The 25632-nt window shown below is 40.1% G+C and overlaps 1 protein-coding gene across 5 annotated transcripts; it reads left to right on the top strand.

Annotated features, from left to right (window-relative positions):
* The first annotated feature begins 456 nt into the window (after positions 1-456).
* On the top strand, positions 457-25631 carry plppr2a (phospholipid phosphatase related 2a). Of its 5 annotated transcripts, none has more exons than XM_088317623.1 (8): positions 457-860; positions 3783-3903; positions 11950-12138; positions 19227-19347; positions 20382-20632; positions 20887-21063; positions 21322-21449; positions 22818-25631. In XM_088317623.1, exons 2-8 carry the CDS (start codon positions 3835-3837, stop codon positions 22924-22926), a joined length of 1044 nt encoding a protein of 347 aa, XP_088173749.1. In that variant the 5' UTR covers positions 457-860; positions 3783-3834; the 3' UTR covers positions 22927-25631. The 5 variants fall into 5 exon arrangements, with proteins under 5 accessions (XP_088173749.1, XP_088173747.1, XP_088173751.1 ...); XM_088317625.1 differs by having other exon boundaries at positions 458-860; positions 21322-21465; XM_088317624.1 differs by having other exon boundaries at positions 458-860; positions 21322-21465; positions 22539-25631.
* Position 25632: the final 1 nt, after the last annotated feature.

Below are 25632 nucleotides of genomic sequence, written 5' to 3'. Positions count from 1 at the left end.
AACTTCCATTCATCCTCTCATGCAAGCACCATCACAAAAACACAACACATACATGCATAACTGCCTTCCTGACTCGAGATGTTCCATGTGCCGCTGAAGGGGCAGATCAATAGCAATGTATCATTAAACCGCATCCAGCGTGAGCTCGGCGAGAAGCGAGCTGCAGCACAGTCTTATAAAAAAACAAAAGATTTTTTTTTTTAAAGCTCCCCACCTCCTCCCTAGTCTGCTGCATCGTTCCTACTTTGCAATAATGTTTGGGGCAGGTTCATGTCCTCTTGGTTTCTCACGACATTCACCAAGGGGGAGGGGGGGAGTCAGAGCGATGGGAGGAGGACAGAAAAGGCAGAGAGGAAGGATGGAGGGCGGAGAGCTGGACAGTGGAAGACAAGGGGAGTAGAGAGGGAACACGAGCACTGAATACAAATGAGCTGACACATATAATGCATTCCCTCCCTCACTCTCCCTCTCTCTCGCCGTTTCACACACATGCATCTGCACTCTTACTCCTTCATCGACATGCTTTGCTTCTCGCGCCATCTCTATGTGCTCCACAGCTGCGTCAGACCAAGTCTTGCACAGGAGATTATTTCAACCACTAAAGTCATTAGTCACCTCCGGTGTTCGGGACGAGCTTATTAAAAGGATGGCGAGTGTTTGGATGGTGTGAGTGTGAACGTGCAAGGTTTTGGAGGCTCCCGTCACGCCTCCTTCTCTTCATCTGGCTGTCTGAGGGGAGCGGTGGACGAGGAGAGAGATTTGTCACGGCGCTTTGACATCATCGACATCTGATCCGACATGGTCACCGCATAGGAATCCGGTGCCACGGCAACCGTCAGCCCAGCGACGAGGTACCTGAGGTGAGTAGGGAAAGAGGAGGGAGGATGGGGGGGGGGGGGATGAACGCATGGATGGATGACAGGATTCCCTCTATCATGAGAGGGAGATCTTAACAGCCATTACGCCTCTGGTGCTGGAGAAGCCGAATCTGCATGGGCACTATTTTGCATATTAAACGCTTTAAGTGAGTAACGAGAGCGTTTGCTTGCTATGATTCTTGAGTGTGTGTGCTTGTGGGTGTGTAGGATGTGCTGGGAGGAGTGTCTCGGTGCTATCCAGCATTTTGCAGCGGTACTAAAAAACAATGCCCAGCTGTGTTAATCCTATTAGAGTATTCCACTTTTCTTTGAGTGGTATAAAGGTGAGGATTTGCTTGCTCACTTTAGCTGCATTGCTTGTGATTGCTGTGTGCATGTGCGTGCGTACACAAGACTGTCAACAATATTTTCAGCTCTTGCACAGTCTGAGATCCAGCAGGCAAGATGTATCATGTGTCATGTGAATCATCATGTGACCCGAAATGTTAAACATGATGCAGTGCAGTTGGATACCACTAACTACATCCACAAAAAAAACATAGTTTAAAACATTTCTGACCGTGTTTACAAAAGCAATTTTATTTTTATATTAGATCTCATGGTGAAAAGTGATTTTAAAGAAATGCACTTAAAATATAAAGAGCTCTTGCTCACATGCTCCCGTCCACTCTTTGGAATATTTAGGTTGTGGCATTGCTTGGTTTGACATGCATTGAAACAGAAGAATGACTGACTGACAGACTGTTGGCACTTTAATGCCGCATCACTGCACATCCTCTCGTGTTACTGTAGCTCGATTTGACGATTTAGGATTAAAATGTGATGGGAATTGAATGGTGAGGTTGAAATAGCGAGAAAAGCAAACATGAATTGTGTTGTGCTAAATTTATGCGTGTGACAGGGAAGAATTTGCTCAAATTCCTTACTTTGGAACGTACGTAGGTGTCCTGGGGCATGGTGATGGGACTGCAGAGCCGGAAGAGAGGGCATATGGTTGCCCTCATCGCCATGCTTTGGAGCAGTGTGGGAGACTAATGTCTGACTCCTGCCCTCCACAATGTGGACTTGAATCAACTGTCCCCTTTGAGGCTCGCGTTGCTCCATTCAAAACATAATTTTAGTTTTTTTTTTTCATTTTCTTTTGTAATAATAGCTCTCTCTTTTCTAGTTGTGTCCAGCAACTTTGTCTCAGTTGACAGGTTAGTTGGATTTCCTCTGATTGATACACCGGCAATCAGATTACTAGTCTTCCCTTTCACTTTGTCTGCTATTGTCAGATTAAAGCCATCTGGACCACTTTTTCTAAATGTGCTCAGGTTGACAAAGTCTGTGTTCGGAGTCCTTCAGCAATTTTTGACTTGGACAGATAAATACAATTAAAGCATATATGATCAGATAACTTGCATTTTCTCAATGCCCATGTCCCAAAATATAAAAAAATAAAATAAAATAAAATTTAAAAAAATAAATAAAGAAATTATATATATATATATAAATATATATATTTTTTTTTCTTTTTTTTTCCCTTATCAAAGTTAAGATCATCAAACAAAAAAAGTTCAGACAACGAATGCAGTTTTTGAATGGGGATTGTCTTGCGTCTAATCACATTTTTCAGTTCATTTTCACCGATCCCACGTGAGCTTGATTATCTCCAGACCTGTTCCATCAAGAAATCATCATCAAAATAGAACAGGTCTACGGTACTTTAGGAACTGGATGATTTGTTGTGATTGACAGAATCATGAAGTCTGCTCGTTACCTGAAAATCTTTAAGGCACGTCAACTTAAAAAAAAAAAAAAAAGGATTTTTATTTTTTTAATATATTTTTTTAATCCATAAAACTGAAATACAGGCACATGGTAATTTCCAGAGTACAACCCCCTTGACCTAGTGTGAAATCATAACTTACAGGCAAAACAAAACTTAGATTTGTTGAAAGGAAAATTCTACCACAGGACGTGTGGGGCAGCCCAGAAATCCACCAGGAAATGTAAAAAGCTATTATTATTTAGATTAGATCATCCCTGGCAAGGTGTCCCACGACTGAGTACATTTTTTTTTTTTTTTTTTAGACCATCAAAGCTTCCCACTCTTTTTGGGCCACCCAAGGAGTCTTTCCCAAAACACAATTGCTGCCACCAACACATCCCTGTACTTTGGCCCAAATTGCAAAAGCAATGTTCTTTGTGTCGCCTCCCACGGCAAGAGGAGGAGGAAATCTAACATTTCATTCGACACCATACAACAATAAAAAAAATAAATATACGAATATGAATTAAACAGGCCCCTCCGATCACATTCTCTTGTTTATCGCTTGGAGATTAAGTTGTTAGTGTGATGATGAAAGTGAAGTGATGGAAATAAAATAATTGTGATTTTTTTTTTTGTTGAGTTTCTGATTTCTCAAAATACACACGCACACAAGCTACACACAGACACACCCATTCCAAATGATCTCTCCTAAAAGCAGTCTTGCGTTGCACGTAACATTGTTCTAAAGACTCCTGAAAGCTTGGCGTCATGCTTTATTCATCCCTCAGGCCTTTCTTTCCACTCGTGAAAGGATAGCGTTCAAAAGAAAAAAAGTTCTTCTGCACATAACCGCTCACCTCTACTGGAGACTGACTTCATGTATAAACATTGAAAAGAGCGAGATACATTTTTAAAAAGACATTTCAGTGAGCTAAAAACATGAAATATTCTACTGTTGAGTAATTCAAATTATGATTCATTGACGGCATTAGCAAAGGAAAGTATTTTTTAAATTTATACTGGCCTGGCCGGGTCAGCGTTGTGACCCCGGGCCATATTCTCGTCGAACCCTGCTCAATATTAGTATTAGATCCGTCATTGGTTTGCAATTAACCTCACAGACTCTGCGTCATGTTCTTTACTTCCAGACGAGGAGGTTGAGAGCTGAGACACGGGAAGCTGAAACAAACACGCGGTGGCATGGCACTGGAGAAGAAGCCAAGTGTGAAGAGCAGCAGCTCCATTGTGCCCTGTTTCCTGTTTGTAGAGGTAAGAAATTATTGAATAGAAAGTTTTTTTTTTTTTTTTTCAAAATATGGAATTGCTAGTGTTATTTGATCACATACCTCTATAAGATTGCTAGTGCTGTCATTTGACAAAACCGCTGATACCTCGACCCTAACTAGGGGAGAACATATTTCACATTTTGTACATTATCAAACCTATTGTATTGTGTTTGAGATGAAAATAAACTGTAAGGGAGGTAAAACCTTGGTTCTAAAATGACTTCACTCTGGCCGGGATGCTTTCTGACTGATTTGCACAGTATTGAGGTCAAGAGTTCGAATCAGAGCCTTCCATCTATGTTATTTTGGAATGTGAGAGGAAACCAAAGTAGCAAGATCAAAAGCATGCAGGTACAGGGAGAACATGCAAGCTCAGCACAGGAAAGCTGGAACCCGGATTTGAACCCTTGACCTTTGTAACCAGTCGACCCCTATTTCGGACCCCTGTCAAATAGTTGGCCCCGTTATAAATGAAAAATTGTAGAAAACACAACTATTGGTCTCCATTGGTTGTTTTCATACCTGGCCACTTTATTGCCGGTCAGTCCCCCACCATGTGGCCACAATCTCCGTATCGTCCCGGCCTTGACCCTCCGGCCTTATTCGTAAAAAGTGTCAGCTCACGAAACATTTCCGTTAACGAAAACCATCTAAAATTCAAAATTGTAGATTTTTGTCATCATCAGAATAAGGTTACCTGTTGCACAAAAATAACTGAATAAGCATTAATTGTATATGTCAGACATGCTCAGTATTTGATAAATAGTAACAGCCAAAGAGAAATAAATGTCTGTTAAAAAACAGCACATAAATTTGGGCATGGATATAAACATGGTCCTAGAAATAAATCACACCAACAATGAGGCAATATATTTTTTGGAGAGAAAAGCTGCTTTGTAACATGAATAAATACTGTAGACTTGTGATACAAAAAAGGTCTGCTAACATTTAGAATTCCATCCCTGAATTTGTGTCGTTGCATGAAACGAGTGGTTGCATTCAAACTGGCCTTTACCTGAAAACCTCCTCTCTCAAGGGAGGAACCGAGACGCAGTAGCAAGACTGATCTACCGCACCCTTGTGAGCACAGGAAAAACTGGTCCCCCTGGCGCTAAAACACTCTGAACGCTCTCTATTAGACCACTCTGCCATGTGCCTCCCACTCATAATCTCTAAGCCCTCAGGTCTGAGTCAATTCCCTTGCCTATGTATGAGTGCCTGCGTGTGTGTGTCTGCGTGTTCGGGGAGAGTATATTAAAGACTATTTCTATCTGCTATTAGTGAGATGGAGACATCTCAGGCCAAATTGACGTTGAAGGGGGAAACAGGCCGAAAGCTAAGACCTTAACTTAGGTTCGAATTTTATGTCTTAAGAGTAAACATTATAATGCTCAATGAATTATGAAAAAAATAAAAAATAAAATAAATAAATAAAAAATTTTTTTTCATAATTATTAATATATATATATATATATATAAAGAGTAAAAGAGTTGACCATTTGTTTTTTTTTTTGTGTTATTTTGTGTTTATTGGGTAGACGGCAGTTGCAGAGATCCAAACCAAGGCAAAATGACCTGCAGTTTTCTTTTGCCCCCTCCCCACACCTCATCAGCAGTTACCATAGAAACGGATCAGATAGACCCATTCCCTATCTGTTCTTTTTCTTTGAGAAGCCTTTCATTCATTGTGCCCTAATCACCAGTCACAACCTTTCCCATCAGTGCGACCCTCTCAGCCAGCTTGTTCTGCTCGTTGCCTCCATCTTGCTTTTGTCCTCGTCCACATTTCTCCCTGATTCTTTGCTAATCGTCAGCGTGTCATCATGGGAGATCTGGACTGCTTGAAAAGAACAAATACTTGTTCAAAAATCAAAGTAATATTAGATGAAGATGAATTATGAACGTGATTGGTATTTTTCAAGAATGTATGCCTTGAAGTTCCCCAAATCTTGACGATGACTGCAGGTAGAGCTGGCTGACTGATGTGGGAAATAGCTCCACACATTGTCTTGGCTGCTCTATCGAATTTTGATAATATTAAAATAAGAACGTAAAGTGCATGGGAAAGTGAGCTACGTTCCATCTTTCGACAGACAGACGGCCTAAACCACGGTTTTGTCTACCGTCGGGTAATTTCCAAAATGTGACCCTACAGCAAAACTGAGCCAAACAACACGAATATGTTTGTAAAAAAAATATTAGAATCATGGGGAAAAGAACAGAACCTTTGTAAAAGTCTGCCAACATCGTCCTGAGCGTGGGTGAATGTTTGGCATGGACATCTTGGGAATCACATCGCCAGACTTTAACTGATTGACTCTAATTGATTGAAATTCAGGTCAGATTAGATGAAAGAGAGCGGCTGATATATAGTTTACGAGAGTTCTGTGCAGAATCTAACAGTGGGAAAGGTCTCCAGAACCTGATGGAACTATTTTGGGTACCAAGTAGCGACTTGCCACATCCGAAATCCAGAACGGATTGCTGACTCCCAACGGTATCCCCCGTGAACAGCTCTCTTGCACAGCAGCAGTCTACCACTTGCAATTCCACTCTGCCTTCCAGTTATTAGGAGGACCCACCTGTAGAAGGGACTTCTGGCGCTTACGAATATATCAACCCTGACTAACCTGACCACTTGCTAGAAGTGATGGTATCAGTCACACTTATACAGTATCTTCCTCCTTCCAACCCCTCCACTCACCCAACAAGTTCATCTTTGGGATGTCCCTTGAGACGGGGGGGGGGGGGGCAGTCTGTCACCCTCCTTTCTGCCGGCTGTCCTTCTGTGCATGGTGTAATTTTCCACTCTGCTCGTTGGCAAAGCTTCAGCTCGTTAAGCCAACCACCCAATCCCGCGGCGTCCAGTTGAGGCGAGTTATCCACCCATGTTTGGAGCACTTCAGTTTTGACAGACTCTCTTTCATGTCATGCCTGACTTTTTAGCTTCCAGATTGGCCACCCAATTCTGATCTTGGTTGTTGCTGACCTTTATTCATCAAGTCTATTTTGGAAAAGGGACCTGGCTTTTCGGCATTATCCTCTGGATCCGTCTGCCTGCTTTGCTCAAAGGAAGCACTCCTACTTCCGGTTTCAGAGCAGCTTGTTGACAAGTAAAAAGATATATCACACACAAACAAAGTTCAGCGTTTTTGCATTTTAAGATTTAGCTGCAGATTACTACAAAGAGAAGAGAAATGAAGACGAGATCACTTACAGGCACGTTTTACAAATCAAACTTGGCTTGCTTTGACCAAACAATCAGAGGATGGAAAATTCTAATGTTATTTTGGGCCAGTTAGCTGGCATTCTGAGGCAAATTTGAAATATTATTAGTTTAAGAAACAGTCCCATCGCTAATACAGTTGAAGTAATATGACCAACACTTTCGATTGCCCTGGACAAATTTGTTTTTATCGACTGTTGAGTATAAATGAATACACACACGCAACATAAACCGTATCAGAATTTAGGTCGTAAATGTTGGCTTAGTGCTAATGATAGCGTTTAGAATAGACATGTATAAACAACGTGACAATTTGCCAGATCATACTTCAATGTCCTATTTTCAGCTATTTTTCTCACTTGAGCTCAAAAGAAACTTTTTGGGGAGTGTTTGGATTTTAAATGAATGGAAATATTGACTTTTAAGGTTCACTGACAAATAGGTCATGATTGAAATGTATGTCATGGGCTTTTAGGACAGGAAATAAATTCCACCACTAGATGTCACTGTTGCTACATGGCAGACACTCACTTGTGTATCGCTGGAACTTGATGCTTTCAAGAGAAAAACAAATGCAGTTTGATGCAAAGTGAAACTAAATATATAAAGAGTCAAAGCACCTCATTAGAATTTTTTTGTTTGTGTGTATTATGGCATCTGTAATTTTCTGTTGATTTGTATCATGTTGGTTTTTATTTCTTTTTCCCGCTGAAAGTTAATGAAATGCTAATGAAAAAACACATTAATCACCTGAAGTTTTGAAAATGTTACGTTTAACTATATTAGTCTTATGAGGCCCCCGTGATGATTTCCAAAGTATGCGAATGTTATGTTTTTGAATTTTTTGTAAATGTGTTGATATTTTTTTTATCCATCTATCTTTGAGTGCATGTGATTTTCTCATGGCCGCACATTTATTCTCACCAATTTCATGCACCGTAGAACATGAACAAAATGCAAAGTCGCCATGCTCATCGCCATAGCTAGACCAGCACATTTTTCATCTTACAAAGGAAGTCGCCTTATCTTGTCGGAATAAAACAACAAAATCTAACACTTCCATCGAGGGCTTTTCCACGCTTGGGATACCAACTTAACAGACACACTGTGAGCATTCAATAGAACAATCTGATCGTGTTAACAGCTTCTCAGATGAGGGAACCTTGGATTTGAAAACAGAGAGACCCGAAAAAGCCGTGGACGTTAGTTTTCATCATGTTTTAGTAATGGCGGATGTTCACGCATGAATGAATAGAATTTATACAATGGACGCAGGTTATTCCATGACACTTCAATTTGGCCTGGGTCACATTTGTGTCTGGAATTAATTTGAACTTTTATAAATGGTAATTCATTCGCTGTCTACACACTCGCTATATACAAGTCATCTAAGGAAGACAGCGAGGCGAGGTTTGTTGTGATCAACACTTCATCGATAGGTTATAGTTAAATATGAAAAATTAGGTTAATAAATTAATAAATACATTTTGGCTTGCAAGAGATTTGTCTGTTGTAATCCCCTCACATACATTCATTCATTTGTTCATTCGCAACATGTACAGTGAATGGATTGTTTTTTTACCCCTCTCTGTTTTTGTTTTGTTATTGATTTGCATTTGACACCATTTTAAATTTTGATTTCAATCACGTCAAACACTGTGTGCCCTATTTTTCTCCCCAGGGCAAGTCTAGTGCAAAATGCATACTAACTGTGTGTATAGAGTAGAGTTTTCTTTCTTTTGGTATTTTCATGGATCAGTAAAAAAATGTGCTTTTGCGCCGGTGTGGGTGTGAACACAGCTAACTTGATTCCCATCCGATTGAAGCGGCTCCACTCATCATTTTAAATTCAATGTAGGTGAGACGCACGGTCGTCATTGCGGAAGCATGACAGGCTCGCTCACTGGAATCTGTGCAGGAGATCTAAAATTAAAAGTAAGGGAATTGCAGGGGTGTATTGCGTTGCAGATGCATGAATTGTGATATCCCTTTTTCATATTTTTCAACCACTTTAAAATAAAAGCAATAAAACTACTTGAACACACTTTTGAATTTTGTTAGCAAGTGACAAATCGTAAAAGGATACTGGCCTCTTGCGTTAAATGTGAGTGATCTTACTTTGGGCAAGTTTTTTTTTTTTTTTACCAAAAATCTGGGTCAAATTACAAATTAGGGGTATTTGTATTAAGATGTTCCACTTCAGTCCAATGCAATTAATGTTAATGAGCAAACATCAATCAAACATATTTTCTCACTATTAGATGAGTCTATTGCAATGCTTTAATTACCTCGGCCTACAAAACGCCGTCTCCCAGCAGGAGATATGCGATACTCTGCTGCATTATCCATTAAAAGATAATTGCAAGCTAGTGTGCATGAACCTGCAGAACATGACATGAGAGAAATAGGAGAGGTGCTTTTGAAATGGGGAAAGCGGGCTAGGTTGTAGGACGATTAAAGCGATTATCTGGTTTCTGCCATTCCCGTTGGACCTCACGTCCTTCTTCAGTCCTCACATTTACGGCACAAATTCTCCATTTTTCCCCTCCTCCTCACTTTCCTATGAACACAAATAAACACACACTCAGTCCAAGAAACACATTGGAAAGAACACAATACAAAAATCTTTAGTATAATCTAATAAAATGTAGTTGTTATTGTACCATGGAGTCATTTTTCATAATTTATTGCTTGTTTTGGGGGGGGGTGGCAGTAAAAAATGTGTTCAGAGGTCATAAATAAAAACGAAAGGAATATAATGATTAGAATTGACCACAAAGCGCCTGCTGGGGAATTAATTGCAGCCTTTGTCGAGTTCTGCCCTAAATGCTTGTTCCCCATATTTAGTCTTCAAAACGTATAAACATCTTATATGGATGGAATTCATAAGAATTCAGTAGACTGGGAGAATTCACAGAAATGAGGATCCAAAAATTACCTGGATGACTTTGCCCCATGAATAGAGTTATCATTTTATTTCCCCAGTCTGTTCAACGTCTGTCAGCGGGGAGCCTTTCATGTATTTGAAGTGACAAATCAGCCTTCAGTGCAGGCCAATAAGACGGTCCAGCTCCTGCTGAGAAGCTCTAATTAGCACTGACCGCCTGTCAGTATCTTATTCACGCAATGTCGCCTACATCTCTATGATGGGAATCTTCCTTTTAGGAGATTTGTTGTGACATAACTGTGATTTTAATAAAGGAGTAGGAAGAGACACAAAGGAAGTGCAACGGATTTGGAATATAAAAGTGGGAGCATGATGTGTGGGTAGGTTTGGTGTATGTACTGATATTCTGGTGAGTGGGTGTATTTCTTTTTTTTTTTTTTTTTTTTGGGTCGGAGTGTAGAATACAAAGGCACTGGCTCACTATGAAATAATACAAGGTCCCAGATCAAAACTGTCTGTGGAATGTAGAGTAAAAGAAAGCTGGACTAGTATTCCTCCCACACACGCAGGAGTAATTTAAGTGTTTCTAATTTTTCAATAGCAGAATCCTAACCTTAAAAATGCCTGGTCACAATTACCTGGAAGTGTGAAAGCTCTAAAAGTAGAAATGTATAATATTTTAGTTGGGTTTTTATTTTTTTATTTTTGCAGATACAAATTATTTCTTAAATCAAAGAATGAATTTAAATGTAAGTGTACATGTTAGTTAGACTCTTTGAATGTGCCAAAATCGGTCAAAAGCTCTTAATTGTTTTTTTCTGCAGTGGAAACTAAAACTCTCGAGAAAATGTTCCAGATAAACACATAAGGTTAATTTTCCACAAGTTCCCTTTTGATTGTTCTTCCAAATTATTTTTTTCTAACCCAGATTTCTGGTTGTTGGCAGGCCCGTAAAAAAGAAAGAAAAAAATAAATAAATCCTGACCCAGGCAAACAGTACTTCATTTTCACATGAACCATTTCTTGTGGCTGACAACACAATGGCTTTGGAGATAACAGTCAAACCTTTGTTTTTGGAGAGATAACAAATATAAAATATAAAAAAAAAAGCTGACCCTTCCTCATTTCTCTTGACTTTTTGTACGATCCCCCCTTGAACCTCTTACTTCTTGCTTCTCCTTTTACGTCATGACCACTGTCATGCTGCCCAGGTGCAATGTAGCGCGTCTGGATAGTCGCCCTCTTAATTTAAAGCATGTGTATGACGATAAAAAGCCCTGCGTCTCCTTGTCTCTCTGCTCTGAATCCTCCATCCATGAAACACAAAGCTGCTCTTTTAGATAATAACTCGAACAGCATCCTGCAAACACATGGCTTGACCTCATAGGAGAGACAAAAGGGAATTAAACCGTCCGCCATTTTAAAGATATGGCGGCAGTGCCATCTAGAGGACTCAAAAAATACAACAACTGATTCATGAAGCAAATTTGAAGCTTCATTTTCCCCATCACTATTTTCACCGTCCATGTAACATACACACTCAACAATAAACGATATCTGCTCTTTCATTCTTCAGTTCTATGATGAAGAACTCTCTTTGGTTTGATTTTGTTCCCATTTTTCTACCCTGAGGAGGGGGGGGGGGACTTCCCGCATCACAATTCCTATCACTTTTATGTCCTTATCTTTTTTATGTGCGCTCTCTCGCTCTCTTTCTTCTCAGCCTTTAATCTGCATCCAAACACTTGACATCTCACTCCGTGTCTGATATTTTCCCATGCATCTCCGTGATTGCAAACGGGAGCTGGCACCGGACTCTTTCAGCCCCCCCCCCTTCCCCCTCCTCTGCCTCTCCCTCCTCCCGCTCTCCTCTTCTCCACTCGTTTCCTAACAGAGTGATAATGTTCTATTTCCAGCTGGTGATTATGGCCGGGACGGTTCTCCTGGCTTACTACTTCGAGTTCACGGACACCTTCCCCGTGCACATCCAGGGGTTCTTCTGCTATGACAAAACCTTCTCCAAGCCCTACCCTGGACCAGACAACACCAGCAAGATTCCCCCTGTCCTCATCTACTCGCTTGTCACTGCCATTCCCACCCTCACGGTAAGAATTTGACTTATTTATAACGAGTGTGTGAGAAAAGCCAAATCAGCAAGTGGGTGTGTTTATTTTAATAAAATATGAGAGTGGAGAAAAGAGCTTTGATGGACAGTGAGGGTGTCAACATGTATCGTTTGTTTCTATGGTGAGTTTTGGCCACGTGTTGATGAATTATTTCTGGTATTTGCAGCACGATAGATATAGTGAGCAGATTGGTGAACGGCATGGAGGTGACACCCTCCCCCTCAACCCTGACAAGCAGGTGTGTGTGTGCGTGTGTGTTCGCACATGCGTGCACATTTGCTCGTGCGTGTTGGTGCGCCTGTCTACAATGGGAAGGGGCAGGCATGTCATTACAAAAAGGAGGCTGACTCAGGAACACTCCGCGAGAGAAAAAATAGAGCTGAAGTCAGTACATAGTTATCATGGCTTGCAGCAAGAAGAAAAGAAAAATCTCTTAGTGCGTATTGGAAAGAGACAATATACACAAAGGAAAGCAATTTCGTGGGAGAGCGTGTGCTCTGTGTTTCGAGGAGAGTAACTGTTTAGTTGCAAGTAAGACGGTGAGCATGGAGCTTCAAATGTGAAACAGACACAACCAAAAAGGCCCACAATACAAGATTGTACGCCGTACCGAAAAAAAACGACAGGTTTTCATTTCAAAGAAAAATACATTTTCAAACTTTAGCGAGCAAGGGAACACTTTTGTAACTTTGTTGAAACTGGACTGTGCACGCTTATATGAGCCAGCGGTATGATTTATAGCCACTTTGGGAACAAAAAAATTGTAATGACACAAATATGAACTATTACAATGCTCGTTTTTGGAAATCGGGTATAGTTTCAGAATTAATAGTGCTGTAGTAGTAATTCAGAATCAGAACCAAAATGCCCTTTATTGTCATTGTACTCAATGTACGAGATTGGCGAGCTCCCATCTCCAGTGCAGTATTGCAAATAATATCATTAAATATATCAATTAAATTAATTAAAGATTAAACTTTAAAAAAAATTAAATAAAAAATAAATCTGAAATTAAATAAATAAAACACAGTTCATGTTGAAGTTCTACAAGTCAACCGGGATAGAAAATAGACGGATACTAGTGCTGTATATCCAACAGTAGCTGGTTCACCATTTTGCATAAAATATCGTGAACGTCTACTACAAAGAATAATCACATCCTACAGATTAAAAAGAACAAACGCTGCCTCTCGCATATGAATTCAGATGTTGACTCGTTTACAAACCCCATGAAATGATCCTTCAAGGCCTCCCCAGCAGTTGGTGCTTTCCTTCCTCTCTGTCGAGGTCATTACACATCCCTTTCAGCCACAGTAGTAGTGCTTCCTCACATGAGCTGACAGGGAGTTCATTGTGTTCTACAGCAGCAAGGTAAATCGCTGCACGGACTCTCTGCGATGGACACAGGCTGGTGCAAATGAGTTTTGCCATCCATCATCGCACTCGTGCTCAATGGCAAGAAAAAAACAGAACAAAGCTTGATGGAGGTGATCATTTTGCTTTGTAGCTGCAAAGTACATCGACGATGAGTATTCTTTTTATGAATGATGCATTCACAGAAATAAAGGATCACTACGGATCAAACCAGTACAGAAAATAGGTAAAACTTCATTCGACTTCCATTCAACATCGATTCATGAGGCGCAACCACTTATAAGGCGCACTGTTGATTTTTGAGAAGGATTTTAAGTGCGCCTTATAGTGTGAAAAATATGGTGCTGTATTGTCATTTCACAACTGTTGTCCTTATTGTGAGCAACCTTAAATTTGAATAGGGTGAAAAATATAAGTATAAATAAAAATAAATGTAAATATATATAAATAAAATATATAAATATATATGTATATATATATATATATATATATATATATATATATATATATATATATAAATAAAAATATATATAAATAAAAATATAGTGTGAAAAATATGACACTGTATTGTCATTTCACGATTGTTGTCCTGATAGTGAACAACCCTAAATTTGAATTTTCTTTCAAATAAAACATGGAGCAATTTCATACTTTTTTTTCTGTGCCTTCAATATGGATGAGTGGTAACTTAGCACGTCTACTTCGCAGTTTTTAAGCTGTAAAGAAAAAAAGATGAATGGATGGATTTTCAAATGTCCATATGTTGCATCACAAAAACACAGACCTCCCTCATATTTGAGCATGCGAGCACAATCATCTCAGATCAAAGACACAGATGGCAGGGTGGGCTCTGTGGTGGGAGATGGCAGCACCAATTGTTGTGAATGGGTTGGGTTGAGGATTTCTGTCTTCTGCTCCAGCTATGTTGCTCAGTTTGTGAATGCAAGGTGCATAGAGAACAGCTTTAAAAAGGGGGTAAATTATGATTAAAAAAAAAAACAAAAAAAGATGTTCCAGGTAGAAAATAAAGGGAGACAAAAAACGTTTCTATAATGAAAAACCTTTAAGGTGACTTTGCTGGTGCTGTCTCTCCTCTGCACATTTAACTGATCATTTATCACGGTCTGCCTTTTGTCTCTCTTCGGTAAATCCTCACAGCAATAAGTCCTTCCAAAATTCAAACATCTCATTTAAATTTCTGAACTAATTTCTCCATCAGTCGTTATTTCGTATTTATTCATTTGAGCTGACCAACCTCATCCTGTGTACCAATTTCCCGGTGGACCAAGTCAGCCCCGGCATCAACTCAATGGATTAGGCAGTGAACAGTGTGATTGGACGGACAGAAAGTGTGATCTTGCATTTCTGTTGCTAATCTAGTCCTTATTTCAGAAGTGAAACAACTTCTAACAAGTTGTGCTTTCTTTGTTTCACTTGCTTGGTTGTCAAATTGTTGACCGCAAAATAACCACAATGACTTCTTGCCATTTGTTTTCAATTCATTCATTATTTAGTGAAAGTAAATCTTGCATCTATTCACAACTAAAAACAATGGATTTCTACATAAAACACCTGAATTAGTATTAATTACTTCCACTATATAGCATTGTCAAGTATAATAAATTTGCCACTTTCCAAAAAATGTGTACAAATATTTTGCATAATTGCGTTTTTATTACATATCACATACCATATTGCAGCATCTTTCTCTTTTGTGCTTGCTTTGATCTTTGGTTTTACTTCATTGGGATATCATTAATAATCCTGTCTTTCTATACTATCTATCTGTCTGACGTTTGAGGCTAAAGGGAAGGAATTGTTTCACTAACGTTGAATTTGATTTTCAAGTTTTACCTTCAGATTAAAAAAAACAAATACATTAAAAAAAACGCTATTCTTTGTTACTCCCAAAATGGAAAAAAATGTACATTACATGATAGAAAAATATTCAAAATTTGGTATACTCCTCGAATTATGTTGCTATTGGGGGGTTGTTTTTTCACATGTCTATTTTTCATGTATTCCGGTCAATTCCCACTCAATGCGCTTTACACAACTGCCCTCGAATTGACCGGCGATTAGTCCAGGACGTCGTCTGCTTCTCGCTCTGAGTCATCTGGGATAGGCTCAAGGCAGTGACCCTGAATTTTAGAGAAAATGGATGGGTGAGCAGATGAGTCATGGGTTTGGAACGCTCGCCCATTGACTGCAATACATTTTTTCATTGCATTCCATATTTAACAAAATGATGTTTTTCCATCCTGATATCAGAATTTATATTATTATTCTTTGTCCTTTTCATCCGTCTCAGTAAATCACCCAATAAATCATCTCTTCTTATAGTCACATTCATAAAAAGGGCACATTTGATTGCACACTCTCGTCTGACTAATAGCCACTGACACAAATCATGATCCGATTACTCACACACATCGAGCAGAACCTTCCAGCTCCATTGTGTGTGCAAATAGAACTCCAGATTTGTATGTATGTGAAGACAGTTTATCATGTCCGTATTAATGTTTCATTGCCTCGCTTACCTCTCGTCTCGCATTTAAATATTGCCTGTACCTACATATGCACACCCATTGTACAAGGTGTGTCAGAAAAGTTCCAGGACTTGAAATATCTCACATCCAAACAAGTTTTTCCCTTCCAAGTAATCTCCCTTCAGGTCTTTCCCAACCTTCTCTGCCATGTCCTCTAGAACAAGTCTGTCTACATGTCTATCCCCCAGTGCTTGAGACAGAAGAAGAAATCACACAGCACTTGGTCATGTGCGTAGGGAGATTGGTCCAGTACGGCCATGGTATTCTCGGCAAGGATTGCTGGATGTTCCAGGCATTGTTGGCAGCTATTGTCCACTTGACACCTGAGGGGCAATGCCATATTTGACTGTTAGTGATTGAAAGATCAACTAGGAGGCAAAAAAAACGCAGCATCAACGGAGAAAGGGAATTTGGAAATGTTGTAACAATGTCAGGTAGATCTACCTGGTGACAAATCCCCTTTATATATGCAGTTATGTAATTCTTTATCTTTCTACTTGATTTTGTTCTTAGGCGTCCTCCAACTTTTACCACCAAGTGAAGAGGTAACAGAATCCATCTTCTTTTGCGTCTCAGGGCTAGCTAGTTTTGAGTACTCAGAGCTAGCTAGCTGTTACTGGTCGTGAAGTTCCAAAATAACCCTTTTTTTAGAAACAAGCCACCCAGAAATTGTCTTGGCCGACCTGTTCTCATGTCCCACATATCCTCCACACTAAATCAAATGTGTTACGCATTTTAGCTTTACCAATCAATAACACACAGACACAGAAGGCTACTGTATTAAGCTCCAACAATGGAGGACAGACAAATCCAGACGAAGGCGTGAGAATCTGATAGGTGAAAAAGTAACACGATTATTACATGTGTGTGTCCGTGCCTTGAGTCAGAACTGAACATTCTAAAGGTCCTGCTGAACTGATTAGATTAACATGGCAACACACAACCTATTATTGTCAGTGATTCTGATTGCACGCCACTCGTATAAGTTCAGATAACAGGAAGGAATGGAACTCTGCAGTAAAACGTCAAGCGCCTGTATTATATACATTTGAACAAGAGTCATCAATGCTAGCCCAAATCATGAACCTATTGTATTCAAACCCATATTCACAATCTGGGTCCAACTGCTGTGATTTCCCTCAAGCTGTTTTATATTATGGCTTCATGTCCCTATATGTGCTTCATGCAATGTCTAGCATGCTACAGATGAGCTGATGGATGGTCTCTACAGGTTTCTCAATGCGCCACTCAGCCCTTGGACATTCTTTGCGTCGATGTTGAGGCAGTTAATGCAAAAACATATAATGTCCCAGAGGTGCTCTATTATATTCAGGACTGTATAAGAGATGGGCCAGTCAATAACATCAATGCTTCTATCATTCAGGAACACCTGGCACACTCTAGCCACATGAGACGTAGCATTGTCATGGACAAGAAAGAACTCAGGGCCCACTAGTCCAGCATATGGTCTAGAAATACAATTCACATTATGATTTTATACCAGTACCTGAGGAAGTAAAATTATAAATACCTGTAAATTAAGTCTATGTACTTAAATTTGATAAGATAGCATTAGCATGAAAAGCTAAATTAGCTAGCTCAATAACTTTAACTGCTACGAGTGCTTGAAGATTAGAAACATAGAAACACAACACAACAAATCAATCTGAATCCCACAATTGGTATCCTTGCAGTTTGTTTGACAAGGATGTGTTTTTGCTTCATTAAAGATTTCTTTTTTTTCTCAAATTCATCATTCATATTGCAGCATCTATCTGTTTCATTCCCACTTCTTTCGGCACTTCTTGTTTCTTTCCTCCTGAGTGATGTACTTCTTTTATTCAATAGACGAGTTCATAACCGTTGATCAGGTCGCAGGTGCCAAGACCTGACAAAAGTGTTTAGATATCAAATGAAATGTGAAATGACTGATGGAATATATTCACCAGTCTGGGCTTGAGTTCCTCCCGCTACTTTCAGCAACTTTTGTGTGGAATTCTGAAGAGCTAATAGAACACAGGTGACCTTGTGAACATTATTTGTCGGCTGCTACATTTGCATGTTGCAAGAAAGACTTCACATCACAGTTGGGTGCAGCTGTGACCCGTTGCCAGATATCGCAGAAATTCGATGAATTAATGTTGAGCATCCGACAAGAGTAAAAGACTGAATTGAAGGCATGAGAGCTGCATTGGTACTTCTACTTGTACATGCTTCGTATCACGCTCACCACCCACTACTTTATAGCTACGCCTGAGGCAATACGCTCAAAAGTGTTTGTCTAAAAGTGACAGCGCCGTACCTTGATTAGCATACGCATTCTGGTGTGCACAGCGCTCCGTGGACCGAGCATCCCCCGTGGACATTATGCTGTCTTTAAATTACCCCCTTCAGTTGATATCCAGCATGTGACATTGCCCTTAATGGCTCTGACTTGATTCAACAGATCAAATCCCCCTTCAGCTTTAATTCTGTGCTTGTAATATTTTTGAGATGGTTGCCAAGGAGCACCCTCAAGGGTTATGTTTCACTCATGGTAGAAAGAACAAGCAAGGCTTGCAATGGCAAGGCCTCTTGAGGTTGTTACCTAATTGAATTTGGCTGGACCTGCTCGGAAATGCCCTGAACATTTTTATCCCCAGCCCCTCATTTTCTTTCTCTGTTACTAGGTTCTCATGTTCTCTTGACTACAGTGCTTCAGTCGTGGGGATAAATGTTATTACACTGTTATTATACCGAATATTGGATTCATTTAAACAAATAGCCACTGTCTTCAAACCCAAGCTGTGTAGCCATGTGAAGTAGATGATAGTTCAGGTTTTTTATGAATAATTCTTCCCTTGCCCCTGTGAAGACAATAATATCTACTCAAAAGATAAATGATATTTGTTGGTGCAGCAATAATAAAAAAAAATAATAATAAAAAATGTATATATATATAGTGTTGCCCTGAGAATGAGTAAAAAGCTTCTGTCCCATATAAAGGCCGACATAACATCAAAATGGCAGACTGCTACTAAACTATTTCACTTGATGCCTCACTTGAGCATCAACCAAAAAAGGGACTCGGGCAAATATGCACAAATTTCCGACAGCTCTGTAATATATTTGTGTGTGTGTGTGTGTGTGTGTGTGTGTCTACAGATTCTTGTTGGAGAACTTTGTGCTTTCTTCACCAAGGCAGAGGGAACTCAGGAGAAAACTATTGTCACTGCAGACTGCTGCTACTTCAACCCCCTACTGAGACGCATCATACGCTTCTTAGGTGAACACTGTTTTTGTATTCCACATCCCTCACGCTTAATAATTCCCCTTTGTTGTTTTCCGAATTGAGAATAATGTAAAAACAAATTGGTGGGGAAAGACCACAATAACAAAGCACTCGCCATTGACGTTTTCAAGTTTTTCAGCTTTGTCTACTAAACAAGTCGTTTAATAATAAACTGCATGGAGAAATTAGCATATAAAGCTGTAAATTCTGAGGTGAAACCTTCAGTTACAATTTCACACCCAAACTGATAATGACGTGTCGATGCTATTTTGAGAGGTACGACTTGTTATCTCCTGTTTTATCAAAGAGAGTGTTTGCTTTGCGATCTCTTCTGCTCGATTTAACCCAATTCTGATATTTTTCACCTCAAGTGGATAGCATCTCTGTTGAATTATCTCTTTGTATATCCACTGTAAAACGAGTTTCAATTTAAAATATGGCAAGGATCTAATAGTTGCCTACGTGACTGCAAGTTTCAGCAATCGCATTAGATATACAATGGTGCCGAACACGTTTCGATTTAAGAACTCAATTTTCTCAGTAAAATTACCTCATTTACTTTTGTATTGTATTGCATTTATTTTTTGACTATGCACCAATAACATGTAAAGTTAATTTAAATTTTGGACTCTAACAAATTAATTTAATTTCCATGGATTTTTCAATGAAAACATTACCTCAGTTACATTTTTTTAACCAAAGTTCCACTGCATGCTTTTCATTTCGATTCAAATGCCCACAACACACATGTGGTAATGAAATTGGAAAAACACATCTAAATCAAAATTGGAGGTAGACAAACCTTTAAAAATTGAAAATTATGACAAACCGCATTGGATTAATGATTGCATTAATTCTGAGCGTACCGGTCATTGGAAATTATGGGGAGGAGAATGAATGGAATTAAATGTTTTTTTGTGGTATTTCTGTGTTGTCGCTGCTCATTGTTACAGAGAATGGGCAGCATTAAACAGCTCTTGTCTAATTTCTCCCATCCATTCTCCCAATCCCTATTGATTCCAATCCAGGTGTCTACGCCTTTGGTCTATTTACCACAACCATCTTCGCCAATGCCGGGCAGGTGGTGACAGGAAACCAGACTCCTCACTTCCTCTCAGCATGCCGACCAAACTACACAGTCCTGGGCTGCCAGTACCACACGCAATACATCACCGAGCGCCGGGCCTGCACCGGCAACCCTCTCATTGTCATGTCTGCACGTAAATCCTTCCCATCCAAGGATGCAGCGCTCAGCGTCTACTCTGCAGTGTACACTGTGGTAGGTTGATGTATTCTAGCGGTGATGTAAGACCCATGCTATCAATTTGATCACTTTGATTAGAGATTATGCGTTCCGGTTGACCCTTTCACTAAGATGTAAGTCAGTCATATATCTTGGCTAGAAAGCAAAATAAAAGATGGGAGGAGGGAATCCTGCTCTTTTATCAAATGCAGCTGGCTGGTTTCTGCTCACGGGTATCCTTGGCTTTGTTGTTCCCCACTTTGTGTGCTCTCTCACATGCCTTTCTTCAGATGTATGTGACGCTGGTGTTCAAGACCAAAGGTACGCGTCTGACAAAGCCCACCGTCAGCTTCACCTTGCTGTGTCTGGCAATGATCGTAGGCGTGGTCAGGGTGGCTGAATATCGCAACCACTGGGGTGACGTCCTGGCGGGATTCTTCACTGGCGGCGCTATTGCTGTCTTTCTGGTAAGAAGAGAAAATTCCAGTATAGTAGTTCCGGGGATGTATGGGTTTTGATTTTTGAAAGAATTCACATTCAAATACACATTTTAGATCCCTTCGTTGTCTGTTGTTCATGAGAACGTTGTAAGCTGTGACGGAAATAGTTATGAAGGCAAACCCAGAAATCCCCCCTGAGAGTTCCGTTGCCAGCCATAGAAATCTTGATCTAGAGCGCGATCTGAATTTGTTCAACTTTGAGCATTTCTCTAACTCTTCCTCCAGGTGACTTGTGTGATTAACAACTTCCAGCAGATACAGCGCAGGCCTTCTGCCCAACTCCCCCAGTGTCCTGAGTCAACGCTAGGTATGCCCATGGTGACGCTGCCCTGTGTGGAGAGTCCACTAGAAAAGTTAAGTGGCCCTCAGGTAAGGGCATGTTTGCTCACACCAAAGACCATCTGTGATAAACACTTCTTGTCTTATACCAAAATCTGCTGTCCTCCGTTTTTTTCCCCCCAACACACATGCATGCATCAAGTCCCCTACTGCACTCAAAAACAAACAAAAAAAAAAAACGAGGCGAATCCTTTAACTCTCTGCACATGCACGTTGTGCAGTCGGCTGATAAGAGAACAGCTGGGATTTGTTCTTCTGGCGTGAAATGAGCTGTAGTTACATTTCAACAAGAGAATGGAACAAATTCTATTGTGTGTTTGTTCGGAAAGGACTTTTTCCACTCACTCTATGGTGTTTAACATGCAGAAAGTCACTTATGAGTTTGTTGCAAGTCAGGAGTTTGCCCTACAAGCCTTTGTGGTGTAATTCAGCAGCATTGTGATAAATTGAAAAGCAGTTGCTTCACAATGCCGTGATTTACAAAGCAAGTTCACGTTGGGGTGGCGCCACGTCGTTTGGCTATATTTATATGCTTATACTATAATCTGAAGGCATTTTTTGGGCAGTTTTGCACACTGTGTGTTATATATATATATATATATATATATATATTTTTTTTTATTTTTTATTTTTTTTTTATTTTTATTTTTTTAAATATATTTTAACAATTTTTTAACAAATGAATCGTGAAAAATTCCATAATTACAATTAATCACATTTTTTCTACTAATATTTTTGTGATGCTTTTGACAGGTATTTACTTGAATAATATCTTTGATTTAATGTAAAATCACCAGATATGAAATGACAGCTAATATATTTGAATTTTTCTTTGAAAGATATGCAAATAATTTTTGAAGTAAATAAAACTGGTTTTTAAACAGCTTCTCTGTTCTCACACTGCACAAGGCATAACCGCTCTAAAAATAGCCTTCAGACCTCCTTCCCCGTGACATAAATATAGCCACTGTGTTTGGAAAATGCCTGGCGTCCTTTGTGGTCTGTCACCTGTTCTAACCCATACCTGATTGCCTATTTTCCTCTGTCTCCCACCTTGTCTCTTTCCTCTCAATCTGCTCCCTTTGTCCCTCACTCTCCACCAGCATCCGGCACTTTGCTCCCCCCCCCCACTCTACAACACCTACGTTCAACCATTCTAACCAATTTTAAGTCTTTTCCACTCTTGCATCACGATCCCCTTCTTTTGTTCTCACATTTCTGTTTTGTAGCTACATGTAAAATTGCCACCAGCCCCAAAGACATCCTCTCTCTCACCTCAGCATCCATGTGCATCTCTCTTGATTATCCTTCTCTTGGCTTTCCTCTCTCCTCCGTCTCCCCCCCACCCTCTCCTCTTTCTCACTCCTCTCTTTCCCCTGCAGACTCCGCGGGGATCTCCGTTCACCGAGATCACATGACCATCAGCCCTATCGGTTCCCCGTCAAACCCGATGTCCTCATACTGTCTCGCTCCATTTCCAGCGAAGTCTAGACCAGCCGGAACAGCATTCTCCTCGCTGCGCCGCACATTCAGCCGGGCGGTATGCGACGCTGCATCGTTCCTATTCCACGCAGGTCTAGACTGCTGATGCACAATTGTAAAGTACGAACACATCCCTTTCCTGTTGCTCCCCACCCACCCAAACACCCAGGGAACCGATAGGCTAGACTTTTTCAAAGACTTAATCTCTTCGCTGGAAATCCAGAGAAGGAGCAGAACATTCACTTTTCTTTTTCAATGACCTTTTTTGCCGTGTTTCTACTTTTTTATATGAAATCATGTGAAGCTCACTTTTTTCAATTGGTGTGCTTTGTTCGGAAAGACGCATCAGACTGTGACCGCAAAGAATGTCCATTTTTCCCCTCGTCCACTTCTACCGAAATGCGCACGTTATAGTGAACCCCTTTTTATTGCGGGAATGTCTTTCAGACCCACTCGCAACGGTTTTGCCCCTTCCACATGCTTTTAACCACTGGTGGGCAGTCAAGGACTTCAAGAAATCTTGATATTTTTTAATTCCTCACATTCATGACGTATTATATCCCAGTGTTATATTTTTAGGTATGAGGTTTTTATCCAATTAGAATTCAGCTAGCTCATAATACGCCTTCACAATCAACAGCGCAGGCGTCTGTGCCGTGTGAGTGAACGGGATCTTAGAGTTGATAGACAGCTGCGATAGCCAATCAGATCACGAATTGGCGACAGTGAGCTTTCTCGCAGGCCTAAAGTGTGAACGTGTCCTGTCGTACTAAATAAGGACTTCGCTGAAAGCCTCGGTGTGAAATGCACGGCCCGCCACTGCTTTTAACACATAAAAATGGATTGAAAGATGCTTAAACGGACAAAAAAAACAAAAAAAAACATTTAAAAGTATTTCTTGCCACCTTTTTTCACATCCTCGCTCACCCACTTCTCACTAAAAACTATACGTAAAACAAAATAAAATTAAACACTTTTAACAAGATGAAACTGTTTGACGTTGCTCATGGAGCAGCAACACATACAAGCAGAGCATAGAGTCGCTCTGTTTTGTGGGAATAACGATCCCTGAATTTTAGTTTGGGGCCTTCTCTGTCTCTTCCCCTTCTCAACTCTGTAATGTAAAATCCTACAAAAAATGATTGCTAAAAATCTGCGTTCCAGCGGGGGTCGTAATTATGAACCGTAATATCGCGGGGGGGGGTTCACTGTATGCAGAAAGAAGTGCTCGCTGAGAGTAAAATGTGAATCAAGGTTGGATTGATTCAGTCTGCCATCTTGAAGTTGCTACCTTGGTCCAAAGAAACCCTTTGAAGGAAAAGTGTGCTGCTGGTTTACCTGGATAAAAAATAAAATAAAATAAATAATCATCAAAAGTAGTGATTGAACGCAAATATAATTTTTGCTTTTCTGCACTCCCTCGCTTTATTTTATCTCACTACTTTCATGCATGCAGCGCCTCAAACTCTCACGTGACACACAAACACACGCTGCAGTTGGCGTCGCTATATGTACTCAAGTCAGCGCGGCTTGAGGTTGACCCAGATCAAAGGATCCATTTGTGTGGTCTCGCTGCAGACACAGTAGACAAAAGCAAACAGTATTAAAGGTGAAACATCTTCACATGGCGATCAGCGTCATGTTTCTTTCTCAAATGGACCCGGCTGACGCGAACGGATGCAAAGTGCTTATCGTCGAGACAAGAAAAACGCCACGGTCTGCTCACCAAAATTCAAGCACAACCGACCGCTAAATAATCAGGACCAAAATGTCCAAATGGGCAAGATGTTTTTACCCAAGTCATTTCAACAATCCGAGTATCCAAGTGCTGGGATGAGCTTGCCGACCAAGAGCATTCATTTGGGAGAGTATATGCAGTTTATGTAACGCTACTGAGCTCAAGCTGGGGTACACATTTATCCACAATTGGGCCAAATCTGAGCATTTACCCTTCCTTGCGTTCAAAGTTGTCAAAGGCCCGATTTTCAAATGAGCCATTATCCTGTGCCGTGTGAAGCGTTCGGAGTTATTCCTCCAACCAGACCGGCACAGAAAATGGTCTGGGCTGACAATGGAACCTGTTAAACCTTTTTGACATTTCCAATTGCAAATGCTTTTGTGCGGGTTGTGACATGAAATGTTTTGTTAAGTCCAAAGTCATTCACGGCAATGGAAATGAAACATATTTGTAACTGCAACGTAGATACCACAAAAACTATCTTCTTCTATTTCTTCTTGTACTTCTACTTTTTTTTTAAATTGTTTTTGTTTTCCAGCAGTTTTTATGTCCTGTGGCATCTTACTGACTCTGGTCAGGTCAATCTTAGATTTAAGACAGGAGACTTCTCGTTCTATGTACAATATCTTGAGTACACCACACACTGTAAGAGCAGATTTTTTTCTTTCTCACTCCACAAGCACAATTTTTAATCAATCTCCAGTCTCATTGCTGGAGATTAGTTCCTTGTTTCAGAGTACGAGATGTAAAATAACTTCATGTGCCTTGTTGACTCGCTATCTGTCACAATTGTAAGCCAAGTCCAATGGCGGAGGTCAAATAACAAAATTGCAAAATAATTACCAGCACCTGACCCTTAATTTATATTATTTACCTGTTATCAAACAAAGCATGCTTTTGCATTTGTTAGCTCAAACAAAAAGGCGGATAATAATAATAATAATAATAATAATCATAATAATAATAATAAAAATAAT

Source organism: Idiotropiscis lumnitzeri, chromosome 15, assembly GCF_059441095.1.
Source record: "Idiotropiscis lumnitzeri isolate Australia: NSW breed Sydney's pygmy pipehorse chromosome 15, RoL_Ilum_1.0, whole genome shotgun sequence".
Taxonomy (NCBI): Eukaryota; Metazoa; Chordata; class Actinopteri; order Syngnathiformes; family Syngnathidae; genus Idiotropiscis; species Idiotropiscis lumnitzeri.
The sequence above is the reverse complement of the archived record's forward strand: the minus strand, read 5'-3'. Positions and strand labels throughout refer to the sequence as shown.

What these genes read in the sequence shown, in the direction of transcription:
- plppr2a (XM_088317621.1), top strand. Translation starts at nt 3,835, where the DNA reads ATGGCACTGGAGAAGAAGCCAAGTGTGAAGAGCAGCAGCTCCATTGTG. An exon ending in CTGCCATTCCCACCCTCACG is followed by an intron (nt 12,139 to 19,226) that starts GTAAGAATTTGA and finishes GTGTGTCTACAG; the next exon opens with ATTCTTGTTGGAGAACTTTG. An exon ending in ACTCTGCAGTGTACACTGTG is followed by an intron (nt 20,633 to 20,886) that starts GTAGGTTGATGT and finishes GCCTTTCTTCAG; the next exon opens with ATGTATGTGACGCTGGTGTT.